General features: G+C 42.6%; 1 protein-coding gene across 1 annotated transcript; it reads left to right on the top strand.

The window, feature by feature from the left end:
• Positions 1-325: 325 nt before the first annotated feature.
• On the top strand, positions 326-3,693 carry LOC117711163 (olfactory receptor 1f45-like). The gene is made up of 2 exons (XM_034506622.2): positions 326-460; positions 1,635-3,693. The coding sequence occupies exon 2, from the start codon at positions 1,670-1,672 to the stop codon at positions 2,609-2,611; it is 942 nt and encodes a 313-aa protein (XP_034362513.1). The 5' UTR covers positions 326-460; positions 1,635-1,669; the 3' UTR covers positions 2,612-3,693.
• Positions 3,694-13,183: the final 9,490 nt, after the last annotated feature.

Raw genomic sequence — 13,183 nt, forward strand, 5'->3', positions numbered from 1 at the left:
AACACCTCCAGTTTCTGTACTGTAAGAAAAAGCTCTGGGCTAATGCAAACCTACAGGCTTCCATCACCGAGATGATGACACTCAGAGGGAGTTTCCTCTGGGACTTGTCTCCACCCTGATTGCTTACACCCATGTTCTGACCCAGGAGTAAGATGTGTTACATTTTCCTCATTGTTGGTCCACAGAGACCAGGAGCTAGGCAGGACAATTACTGTCTGCCTTTCTTTAATGAGATGCTCAGGGAGTCTGGCCCAGTGGGAGGGAAGGATGCTGAAGTAAATATTCGTCCGAGTCCCCAAACCTCCTTGCTGCACAGAGGCCCAGGATGAAGATCACCCACTCTTCACTTGCTCAGAACATGCCTAGGATTCTGACCTTTTCTGATCCTTAGAATAAAGACACAATTGCCCAGCAGCTCCAAGCTAGTGGACATGGGGCAGTTGCAGCACTGAGCTGTCAGGTACTGTAGTAGCAGCACAGATGCCAATTTCTTTACTAAAAGATTATGCTCACTTGTCCGTGTTGAAGGACCAGTAGCAACGATTGTGAGTCCATGAGGCTCAGTTTTAGTTGAACACAACAGTAACTAGCTATTTTTCATTAAAATATTTAAAGATCATTTGACTTTGTGTGTGTGTGTGTGTGTGTGTGTGTGTGTGTGTGTGTGTGTGTGTGTGTGTTTGTGTGTACAGCAAATGTGGAGGTCAGAGGACAACTTTTAGGAAAATTCTGTTTCTCCTTCTACCACATAGATCCAAGGGGCTTGGACTCAGCTCATCAGGCTTGGGTTAAGAGTCTATGTGTTGAACCATCTCACTGGCCGCTGCTATTTTTCTTTTTTTCTGAGCTGCTAAAAACTAGACGAAAAACAGAGACAGTTAAACAGAGATGTACATAATTTCAGGGAAGGGTCATCTGTCCATACATTAAGTCAATGTAAGCCTTATTGTGTATGTTTGTGGGGTACACATGCCACAGTGTACACTTGGAGGAGAAGGGATAAATGCAGTGGATTCTTTACACACACACACACACACACACACACACACACACACACACACACACACACACACACGAGTCAAGTGATCTTTACCACCTTTCCGAATACTTGGGTGTTGAACTCAGCTTCTCAGGTTTAGTTCAGTAAACACCTTTACCCAATGAAACATCATGCAACCCATGAATGAATATTTTAATCTTGTATTCAATAAAGAACAAGGGTGAATGTGGTGTGTCCAGAACCATCTAGGACTGAGCACTGGACACTGAGCTTATGAAAACTATGTGTAGATCCTGACTCACAAAATCTAATGCAGGCTTTCTTTTTAAAGCATATATTTTGTTTTTCCAATTTATTTTTGTTTTAAGTCTTTGGGGGTCTTACCTGAATGTATATGTATGCCAAATGATGCAATGCAGACAGAGTCCAGAAGAGGGAAATAGAACACCTGGAAAAATGGTTTACACTATTGCTAGCCACACGGTGGAAGCTGGGGCGTGAACCTGGGTCCTCTGGAAGAATAACCAAGCTTGTTAATTGTTGAACAGCTTTCAAGCCCACTTGCAGTTTTGGTTGTGTTTTGTTTTTAGCAAGGCAAAGCCTATAATATGATTTGTTGTATTCAAACCCTTAGATTCATACATTTCTGCTTATTCCTCTTTAAAATCTATGGGAAGCACCAACCAGTCGAGCGTCTCCGAGTTCCTCCTCCTGGGACTCTCCAGGCAGCCCCAGCAGCAGCAGCTCCTCTTCCTGCTCTTCCTCATCATGTACCTGGCCACTGTCCTGGGAAACCTGCTCATCATCCTGGCCATCAGCACAGACTCCCGCCTGCACACCCCCATGTACTTCTTCCTCAGCAACCTGTCCTTTGTGGATGTCTGCTTCTCCTCCACCACTGTCCCCAAGGTACTGGCCATTCACATCCTCAGAAATCAAGCCATTTCCTTCTCTGGGTGTCTCACACAGCTGTATTTTATCATTGTGTTTGTGGACATGGACAATTTCCTGCTGGCTGTGATGGCCTATGACCGCTTTGTGGCCATATGCCACCCTCTACACTACACAACAAACATGACCTATAAACTCTGTGTTCTGATGGTGGCTGCATCCTGGATCACTGCCAGCCTGAATTCTCTGTTGCACACACTGCTCATGGCTGGACTCTCCTTCTGTGGGGATAATGTCATCCCCCAGTTCTTCTGTGAAGCGACTCCCCTCCTGAAACTCTCCTGCTCAGACACACATCTCAATGACCTGATGATTCTTACTGTGGCAGGGCTGATAATGTTAGCCCCATTTGTTTGCATCCTTGTGTCCTATATCCTTATTGCTTGTGCTGTCCTGAGAGTTTCATCCACAGGAGGAAGGTGGAAAACCTTCTCCACCTGTGGCTCACACCTGGCTGTGGTCTGCCTCTTCTATGGCACCATCATATCCCTGTATTTCAACCCCTCATCTTCTCACTCAGCTGGAAGTGACATGGCAGCTGCCATGATGTACACAGTGGTGACCCCCATGCTGAACCCTTTCATCTACAGCCTGAGGAACAGGGACATGAAAGGGGCTTTAAGGAAAGTGCTTACCATGAAGTTTCTATCTAAGCAGTAATGTTGAAAGTTTTGAGTATCACAGAGGAAACAAATGTCTAAGAATCCTTCATGTTTTGTACATTAGCTGTAATGTCGCAGTTGTCTTTTGTAAGACAAGCATCTACTTTCTCTACCACATACAGAGTCCAGGATACGAATCTTTTAGGTAGAAGAATGAAAAAAACTCTTTAACAAATGTTATTTGGATTGTCATGTCAATTCCTTGACAGAAAGCACCATGAGAACCACTGAACAGTTTTGTAGACGAGCAGGAAGTCTCAATGGGACAGCACTGGAAAGTGACTATTGGTAAGCTCAAAACTGTTGTTGTATGGGTGTTGTCAGTATGGGGAATTGGTTCCTGCTCCAGATGGGATGTGGTTTCCAAGTTGGGATGATTCTGAATGGCTGTCTTCACGCGGTTCACTACAAGACTGAGCTCTGATTGGCCAAGCAGCAGGAGCTACATGTCTGCCATTTTATGGGCAATAGATGTGTTGCTATTTTGTTGGCACAGGCAGATCCTCTGCTCATGTGTTCATCTGTGCTAACAACATCTTGTGCTGTCACTGTATCAGAGAGCTGTCTGCTACTGACATTCTTTGTCATGCTCCACATCCCTTAGCAGATGCCAGCGCCCAGCTTGGAGTGTTCTAGCCTCCTCTGGGAAAACACAGCTCTTCATTCTTTCTCACCACAGAGACCTCAGCCTCAGCCCCTCTCACAGGAAGATTAGACTTGGTGGGTTGAGAAGAGACAGCGTTTGGAGCTCCAGGAAACCCTACTTCTGCAGCTCATTTGGACTTACTATGTTACTCTTATTATCTGGGCATTATATAGTATATAACATTAAAGCAGGAAATATGTCAATTTAATAAAAATGTACTGTGCCTTCTACAATTCTAGTGTGCAGACATGTCAGGCCCTCTGCCCTCTTTTCCTGACTCTGTCAGTGTTTGCTGGTGTTCTCATGTAGCTACTAGTTGTTGTTGTTGTTGTTGTTGTTGTTGTTGTTGTTGTTGTTGTTGTTGTTTGGTTTGAGTCAAAGTCTTTTTATGGAGGCCTGGATTTCCTGGAACTTTTATTTAGTAAAAAAAAAAAAAAAAAAACAATGTATATATTGGGTTTTAATTTTCATTTCATAATAAAATTTTTAAAGTTAGTGCCCATAACTTGGTTTTGCTGATGTTGTGTATTTTTGTTTCTAAGACTTTTATTTTTATTTTCTAAGATTTTATTGTAATGAAAATTTTCATTCCTTTCATTTTTATCTTATTACTTCATTTTTTCTTTGCTTCATTTGTTTCTTTATTTCTCTCCCCCTCCCTCCTACCTTCTCCTCCCTCTTTCTCTCTCTTTCTTCCTTTCTTTCCCACCAACCAAGTTTAACTTGTGTTCCCATATTCTCGATGCGTGGCCTTCACTGGACTGTGGTCGAGTGAAAGAGGCTACACACGTGAAGAAACCAGACTCTTCCTTTCCTGGTGGCTAACACTTGCCAACAGCTCTCCAGCTAGGGGCTAGCAGTGAGACTCCATACCTGCTTCCTCGGCTGCTTGTGTCTGGCTTCGGCTTACACACGCCTCCTATATGTTGTCGATCCACTGTGGGCCCGTGTGTGCAGCTGTTCCCGGAAGACATCTACTCATTACAATCTTAATGGTTAAAGTTGCTAGGACTTCTGAGATGTATCAATTATTGTTTTCAAAGACATTTTGGACATCTTCAGTCATTTCTAAAAGCAATCCCCACCCCTTCCTGTCCCTTCCCTGTAGAGTCCTGCATGTGTCTGGCAGCACCTCCTGCCTTCAACCTTCATTCATTTTCCTTGGCTCTTCTTTCCTCTCCAGTCCTGAGCTTGCACTATCCCTCCCTCTGTCTTCTGGTTTGCTCACTCTTCTTCCAGTTCAAGCCTGCTGAGGGCCTCTGGTGAGCTGTTCATTTTATCAGGATTTTCCTGATTCTCAAATCTCCACTTGACCCTCCTTTTTTCACTTTTCCTGTTGTCTGACTCCCTGTTCAATGTGGCATTTTTGTCAAACCATCCTTTAGTTCCAGTTCACACTTGCTTGCTTGTTGTTTGTTTACTGTGCATGTTTTCTAGTCAGGGAGCGTGTCTGCCAGCTTGGGCTACATAGTGAGTTCCAGGACAGTGGGACTATGTGGAGACCCTGTCTCAGAAAGAGAGAGACAGAGACAGAGAGACCTTTATATCAATATATCAATATCAACACACACACACACACACACACACACACACACACACACATCACAATACTGACCGTGCAATTAGGGAAAACTTATTTGAAGCATCAGGAAAACAATTCTGCTACTCATTTGATCTTTTTTTATCTTCTCATGAACGTGAGTGGCATGCATTAAAGCAGGAAAATGGATAATTAAAAGGGAAATGCCTTCTGCAATCCCAGTATCCAGCTTGTCAGTTGGTTACACTCTTTATCCCTCTCTGGCATGTTAATGTGAATGGGCTCAGATAATTTTACACATATAGTAGTCTGCATCTAAGCTCTCAACAGTAATTTATAAAAGAGATTTTTAAATTACTGCAAGTCCTCATACTTTTATTTTTATTGATTTTTCTGTATGTCCACTCCTTAGTAAATCTATATCTCTTTTAAAATATAGAAAAGTACAGTATGTTTTGGATTTATTTTTAAAATGACTAATAAAGTTGACCTGGTTTCACAGGCCTACAGTACCAGCACCAGGGAGCTGAGGGAAGAGGGTCACAAGTGTGTGGCCAGCCTAGGATGGGTTCCAGGTCATGGGCTACACTGTGAAATTCTGTTTTGATAAACAAAAGAAAACTAATTTGAAACATGAAATATTTTCTCCTCATCTTTTACTTTCAGCACATTTAGTATGACTCCTGACTCTGTGACATAATTGTAACTCTAGTTGTAATCAATTGGGCTTCCTGTCTTTACAGGTCATTTTTTATTTTTTTTTTATTTTTTATTTTTTACTTTTATTAATCATTCCATTTGTTTACATCTCAAACAGTGGGATAGCCCACTTCCTGATTATCCCACCACAAACACAACATCCCACATCTGCCCTCTCTCCCTCCCCATTGCCTCTATGAGGGTGCTCCACCCACCCACTCACGCACCGTCACCCACCCCACTGCTCCAACATCTCCCTATGCTCGGGCATCAAACATCCACAAGGCCTCCCCTCCCAGAGCTATCAGGCAAGGCCATCCTCTGCTACATATGTATCTGGAGCCATAGATCCCTCCCTGTGCGCTCCTTGATTGGTGGTCTAGTCTCTGGGAGCACTGGGTGGTCCAGCCAGCTGATGTTATTCTTCCTATGGGGTTGCAATCCCCCTCAGCTCCTCCAGTCCTTCTGCCAGCTTCCTCACCAGGGTCCCAGAGCTCAGTCTGATGGTTGGCTCCAAGCATCCACATCTGCATTGGTCAGCTGCTGGTCAGACCTCCCAAGGAACAGCGAGACCAGGTTCCTGACAACAAGCAGCTTTGGCCACAGGAACAGTGTAGGGTTTGTTGTCTGCAGACAGAATGGATCCCCAGTTCAGGCAGTCTCCAAATGGCCCTTCCTTCAGGCTCTGATCCATTTTTTGTCCCTGTTCGTTTTTGGGCAGAAACATTTCTGGGTTAAAAACTTTGAGATGGGTAGGTATCCCAATCCCTCGACAAGGGGAAGTGCCTATCTGCTGGAGATGGTGTCTACAGGTTCTATCTCCCCCTTCTCTGCAGATTTCGGCTGAAGTCATCCCCATTGGGTCCTGGGAGCCTCTTGTTTCCCTGGTGTCTGGAACTCTCCACTGGCTATCCCCAGATCCTCATATCCGCAGGCTATATATTTTTCTTCGATTACCTGACCCTCTGTACCTCTCCCCCATCCCCTCCAGCACCTGATACTGCCCCTTTTATTTCCTCCTCCTCCTCTCTTCCTCCCAGGTCCCCTTCTCCCTCCACCTCCTGCAATGACCGTGTTCTGTCAACGTGGGAATGAAGATTCTACACCCTGGTCTTCTTTCCTCCTAGGCTCCATATGGTCTGTGGGTTGAATCATGGGAATTGTGAGTTCCTGGCTAATATCCACTTATCAGTGAGTACATATCAGTGAGTGTTCTTTTGTGTCTGGGTTACCTCACTCAGGATGATATTTTCTAGTTCCATTCATTTGCCTGAGAATTTCATGAAGCCATTGTTTTTAATTTCGGAGTAATACTCCATTGTGTAAATGTACCACATTTTTTGTATCCATTCCTCTGTTAAAGGACATCTGGGTTCTTCCCAGCTTCTGGCTATTATAAGTAAGGCTGCTATGAACATAGTTGAGCATGTGTCCTTGCTATATGTTGGAGCATCTTTGGGGTATATGCCCAGTAGTGGTATAGCTGGATCTTGAGATAGAATTGTTTCCAATTTTCTCAGGAACCGCCAGACTGATTCATGGAAAGATATTGTTTATGTTTGCTTTGTCTTGGAATACCTTGGATTCTCCTCCTGTGGTAATTGAGAGTTTTGCTGAGTGTAGTAGCCTGGGCTGGCTGCAGTTCTATCCTCTCAGTGTCTGTTTAACATCTGCCCAGATCTTCTGGCTTTTAGAGTATCTATTGAGAAGTCTGATATAATTCTGATAGATCTGCCTTTATATGTTACTTGACCTTTTTCCCCAACTGCTTTCAATATTCTTTCTTTGCTCTGTGCACTTAGGGTTTTAATCATTTTGTGATGGGAGAAATTTCTTTTCTGGTCCAATCTATTTGGGGTTCTGTAGGTTTCTTGTATGTTTATGGGCATTTCATTCTTTGGGTTAAGGAAGTTTTCTTCTATAATTTTGTTGAAGATTTTGCTGGACCTTTGAGTTGGAAATTTTTAATCTCTTCTATACCAATTATTCTTAGGTTTGGTCTTTTCATTTTGTCTTGGATTTCTTGAATGTTTTGAGCTAGGAACATTTGCCTTTTGTATTTTCCTTGACAGTTATGTCGATGTCTTCTATGGTATCTTCTACACCTGAGAATCTCTCTTCTATCTCTTTTTTATTCTGTTTTATTCTGTTTGTGATGCTTGATTATGTGACTCCTTCGTTCTTTCCTAGGTTTTCCATCTCCAGGGCTGTCTCCCTTTGTCTTTTTTTAATATTTATATTTCCATTTTTAGACCCTGTATGGTTTTGTTCAATTCCTTCACGTGTTTAATTGTGTTCTCCTGTATTTTTTTTTTTTTTTACTTTTTTTTGGATATTTTCTTTTTACATTTGAAATGTTTTCCCCTTTCCAGTTCTCCCCTTTGGAAACACCCTATCCTCTCCTCCCTCCCCCTTCCACATGTCTCTATGAGGGTGCTCCCCCACTCAAACACTCCCGTTTTCCCACCCTGGCATTCCCCTCCATTGGGGTATCAAACACCCTCAAGCCCAAGGACTGCTCCTCCCATTAATGACCAACAAGGTCATCCTCTGCCACATATGTAGCTGGAGCCATGGGACCCTCCATGTGTACCCATGTATTCCACAATAAAAGACAAAGGGATCTCCTGTATTTCTTTAACTGATTTGTGTGTTTCCTCTTAAAAGCTTCTAATTGTTTATTTGTGTTCTCCTGTATTTCTTTAAGGTAGTTATTTATGTCCTTCTTAAAACCCTTTATTATCTTCATGAAATAATAACTTAGATCTGAATCTTGCTTTGTAGGTGTGTTGGGGTATCCAGGGCTTGCTGTAGTGGGTCAGCTGAGTTCTGATGTTGCCAAGTTGCATTGGTTTCTGATGCTTATGTTCTTGCACTTGCCTATCGCCTTCTGAATATCTCTGATGTTAATTGGCCTTCCTGTAGCTGACTGAAGCCTCTCCTTCCTGTAAGCCTGTGGTCCTGGATGTGTCAGAGCCCCTGGGAGTTTGAGCTGAAACTGAGGTGTAGGCTGAGTGAGTGGGGATCCAGAGCAGAGGCTCTGCTCCAGGCCAGGTGCAAACTGGAAGGCACAAGGGTCTCTGGTTGGTCTGGTTATCTGCATCCCAGGGTCCCATGGGTCCAGGTTATGCCAGGTATTTGGGCGGGGTTTGAGGTCTCACCTGTGATCCTGGATGTGTCAGAATACCTGGGGAGTCGAGCTACAACTGGGGTGTGGGATCTGTATGTTTGGATCCAGAGCATAGGGCTCTGCTCCAGGCTCAAGTGCAAATTGGAAAGCACGTAGGTCTCTAGCTGGGACGGGTCATTTTTAAATTTGAGTTTTCAGCCATTATTTCTTCAAATCTTACCTTTCCCTTTCTCTCCCCTAGGAGTCCTTACTGTATGTATTTGCTGTAAGAGCATTGTCTACACTTGACTCTGTATTCATTTTTTCCTCATCCTTTTACCTTTTCTTCAACTTTCACAGTCTCTATATAACTATTTACTAATTTGCCAATTATTAATTTATTCTGGTCCAATTCAGTAGAGCCCATTTAGTGAACAGTTTATATCCATTGTTTACTTTCCAACTCAGAATTTCCATTTAACATTTTCCCACAATTTTTGGGTCTTCATTTGCTATATGATTTGACATTGTCTTCATACTTTTGTTTACTTCTTCACTCTTGCCCTCTGTTCCATTTTGTTAAAAATGGCTCCTGCTCTTTCCAGAGACCATATCTGTTGCCTGTTTTTCTTCTGTAAAGGTCATACTTTCCTGTTTCCTTGCAGTCTTTATTTTGTTATTGAAAACTGGGTATTTTAGAAACATATCGCTACATACTGTGGTTCTGGTTCCCCCTGCTCTGTGTGTTCTTACTATTGCTTGTTTGTTTATTGTTGGTTCAGTTACTTTATGCAGTCTACCCCTCTTACATTATGAATCCTCTGATGAGGTACCTCATGAAAAACAGCTTTCAGTCAATCGTCAACCTGGTTTGGCTCTGAAGTGAGTAAAACTCTCTTCCACTTTGTTGATCATATAAGCTGATGAACTCTACTAATTTACACCACACTGTCTTACTGTATTGGTATAAATAAAATTCACTAAAGCATCTGATCTAGAGGGGTGGCTCAGAGGTAAAAGCAAGGATTGCTTTTCAGAGGACCAGGGTTTGATTCCCAGCTCCTACATTGCAACTCACAACTATCAGTAACACCAATTCCAGGAGATCTGACTTCCTCTTCTGGTCTCCCTGGGCACCAGGCATGCATATGATGCATAGGTATACATGCAAGTCAAACACTCACAAAGGGTCTCTGTGACTTGTTTATGAGCCCAACGCCAACAAAGCAACAATCCAAAGAAAGATTAAGAAAAAGGCAATTCAGTACTCTTCAGCACAACTGAGTAGCAGGTGTGGGTTCAGCCACAAAGTTTATTTTAGTCATATTTAAGAAAGGAAATTTGAAAAAAAAAAAAAAAAGAAGAAGAAGACTTTCAGGGTATAACTAGCTCAATGCCATGTGCACAACAAAGCTTAAAACATGACTTCATGGGATGGAGAGATGGCTCAGAGGTTAAGAGCACTGACTGTACTTCCAGAGGTCCTGAGTTCAATTCCCAGCAACCACATGGTGGCTTACAACTATCTATATTGAGATCTGATGCCCTCTTCTGGTGTGTCTGAAAACAGTGACAGTGTATTCAAAACGTATAAACATAAATAAATCTTTTAAAAAAATACATGACTGCATGTAAACTCATAAAGTACAAGTGACATCTTCCATAGAGATAGGATTCATAGATTAACAGAGGAATGAGACTTGAGATAAAGAAGTTCCTGATGAGGGCCTGGGGGGAAGCCAGTGCTGTAGATGCAGACAAGTTCAAGATAAGAGTCTGAGTGACAAATGGGGCCTGGCCACACAGGGAGCCAAAGGCTATTAACACGTCCTCTCCCAGTTCTCCTGGAGGAAAACAGCTTATCCATCTCTCCTACTGCAGTGACAAGCCTGTGTGTTTAACATTTTGGCTCCTTAAGGCTTAAGTGTGAGAAAAAGGACCTCCTACACACTTATATAGATAAAATTTTATTAAAAAAAAATATAAGTCCAATAAGATTGTATATAGCATCTTTACAAAGAATACTTTCTGAGGTCATTGTTGGTGTGTGTTCTGACCCTGTGGAAATCTCTCCCAGGAAGTCTGTGTGTGCGTGTGTGTGTGTGTGTGTGTGTGTGTGTGTGTGTGTGTGGCCCAGGCTGACCTTGTCCCCTGGATCATTCTTCCTCAGTCTCCCTGACGAGACTTAAACATGTACAAACAGGCATTGGACCACTTCATTTAACCCCTTAAAATTATTCTCAAGCAGGTCATGAGGCTATCTTTTGTTTCTATCCTCAGAAGTTCTGATATTCTTCTTTAAATTTTTTTAATCAACAAAAAAACTGTAAACATGTTTGTGTGTTGTGTGAGCACATATGTGTGATTGTAATGTGCATGCACTTATGCATGTGTACTCCTGTGTGTGTACACAGGTAGGGGTCCATGTGTGTGCACATGGAGACGTCAGAGACTGGTGCCAGGTATCCTCTTTGATCTCTTTCCACATTCTCTTCAAGGCAGACTCTCTCACCGAACACTTGCTGACTCGGCTAGTTTACCTAACCACTTTCCATCTAGATATCTTCCCTGCCTCCTGAACTAAGATTACAGGCTGGCTGATACACTTGTTTGGCATATATATAGGTGTTGGAATTTGAACTGTGGTCTTTAACCTTATACAGGAAACACTTTACCTACTGAACCAACTTCCAAGTTTGCTAAAGTGATGATTTTTTTCCTTTGTTTCTCAACACATGTCTTTGAATTTACAGGGACCCACTTACTTCTATTTTCCAAGTGCTGAGATTAAAGGCATGCACCATCATGGCCAGCAAAAGTTCAGATTTTAAACTAAGAAAATTATTGTAGAAAATTTCAAACATACATTAAGAGCAGACATCACAGATGTTTAAGCACATAGATACAAGAATTAACTAACAGCTAATAGCATTTCATCGATACCCTTAAACTTTGTTTTTCTATTTTATTTTGTTTGTTTGTTTGTTTGTTTGTGGGTGTGGTGTTTGAGAAAGGGTTTAACAATAACAACCCTAGATTTTCTTATACTTGCTCTGTAGACCAGGCTGGCAGAGGACTCAGAAATCCACGTGGCTCTGTCTGCACAGTGCTGGAATTAGAGTCACCACTGATGACCGGATATCTTTTCTATTTTATGAGGATGATGATGTTTATTGTTTCTTTTCATTTTTTGTTTTGTTTTATGCTTAGACATGCCTATGTAGACCAGACTACATAGCTGTTATCATTTTTCTTTCCTTTTAAAAAGAAAAATTTGCATGTGATTTGCCTGCATGTACATGCAGGTATACCATGTACACGTCCAAGGAGACTAGTAGATGGTGTCAGATCTCAGAGAACCTGAAACTGGTGGATGATTGAGAAATACCACATGGGTACTGGGAGTGAAACCTAGTACCTCTATGGAAGCAACAAGTGCTCTAAAACACTGAGCCATCTCCCCAGCTTCTAATGTCTCTTTTCCTTTGTGCTGTTTTTGTTTTCATGAGACAGGGTCGGGTATGGCAGACATGGCTATCTTGAACATGACAGCAATCTCCTTGCCTTAGACTTCAGTGTGTCTGGGTGAGAGGTGTGCCAGCACAAGCTATCATTTTTATCAACTCTTTCCCAGGCTGAGCTGAGAAAGACTTGGCTTTTACTGTTAGACACTGACTGGGAATGAAGGCCTCATCTATCTGGTCATTAGAAGTGCCCTGAATCCTGAACTCAACAGCTAATAGGACTTCCCCAGATTCCTTCCATGCCTGTCTGTGTGTTTTCAGGTTTTGTTGTCATCTTCTTAGAATTTTGCTTGTTCATCTGTCAATCAAGCAGAAAAAGGTGATAAGCTTCTTGATGTACATGGATGGGACAAGTCATACTGAGGATGTCCCATGCTAGGTTTCTAAGTCCTCTCCTGAATCCTCTCTGGGGAATGGATAGGGAGAGTAAAGGAAGCTGTTGGAGCCACACTCAAGACTCTATATGCTTTCAGAAGTGCACACATCACTGTGGGCTGGGAAGAAAACATCCCCAAGGGTGTGTGTTCTCTGAGCATGGGTTGCCTACAGACATGGAGGACTACGCACTTCTTCATCTAGTTTTTCTCTCCTTGAACTTTACACTGGATGTTTTATGGGATTGAACCTGACCCTGTAATGGCAGTTACTCCCAGAGCTGCTTATAAGCAAATGTGCCATAAGCCCTATGTGGTAAGTGGTCAAATGTGAGGAAGAGAGGACTTTCCCTAGGATAGAGCCATAACATCACTTTCTATGCTGAGAGGAAGAAGAATGGGGAATAATTCCCCAACCCTACAGGCTTAGATCAGTCTCAGGAAATTCTCTCTGGGACTTGTCTCCACACAGATTGCTTCATCTCCAAGTTCTGACTGTGAGCTTAGATGATGTGTTCCATCACTGTTGGTCAAGAGGGACCAAGAGCTGGCTTACCCAACGACTTTCTGCTGGTCTTTAATGAGATACTCAGGGAGTCTATCCCAGTGGGACTTCATGCTGCAGTAAATACCTGTCTAATTCTCCCAGACCTCCTTCTGATACAGAGGGCCGGGACA

The sequence above is a fragment of the Arvicanthis niloticus genome, chromosome 6 (genome assembly GCF_011762505.2).
Source record: "Arvicanthis niloticus isolate mArvNil1 chromosome 6, mArvNil1.pat.X, whole genome shotgun sequence".
In the NCBI taxonomy this organism is placed as follows: domain Eukaryota; kingdom Metazoa; phylum Chordata; class Mammalia; order Rodentia; family Muridae; genus Arvicanthis; species Arvicanthis niloticus.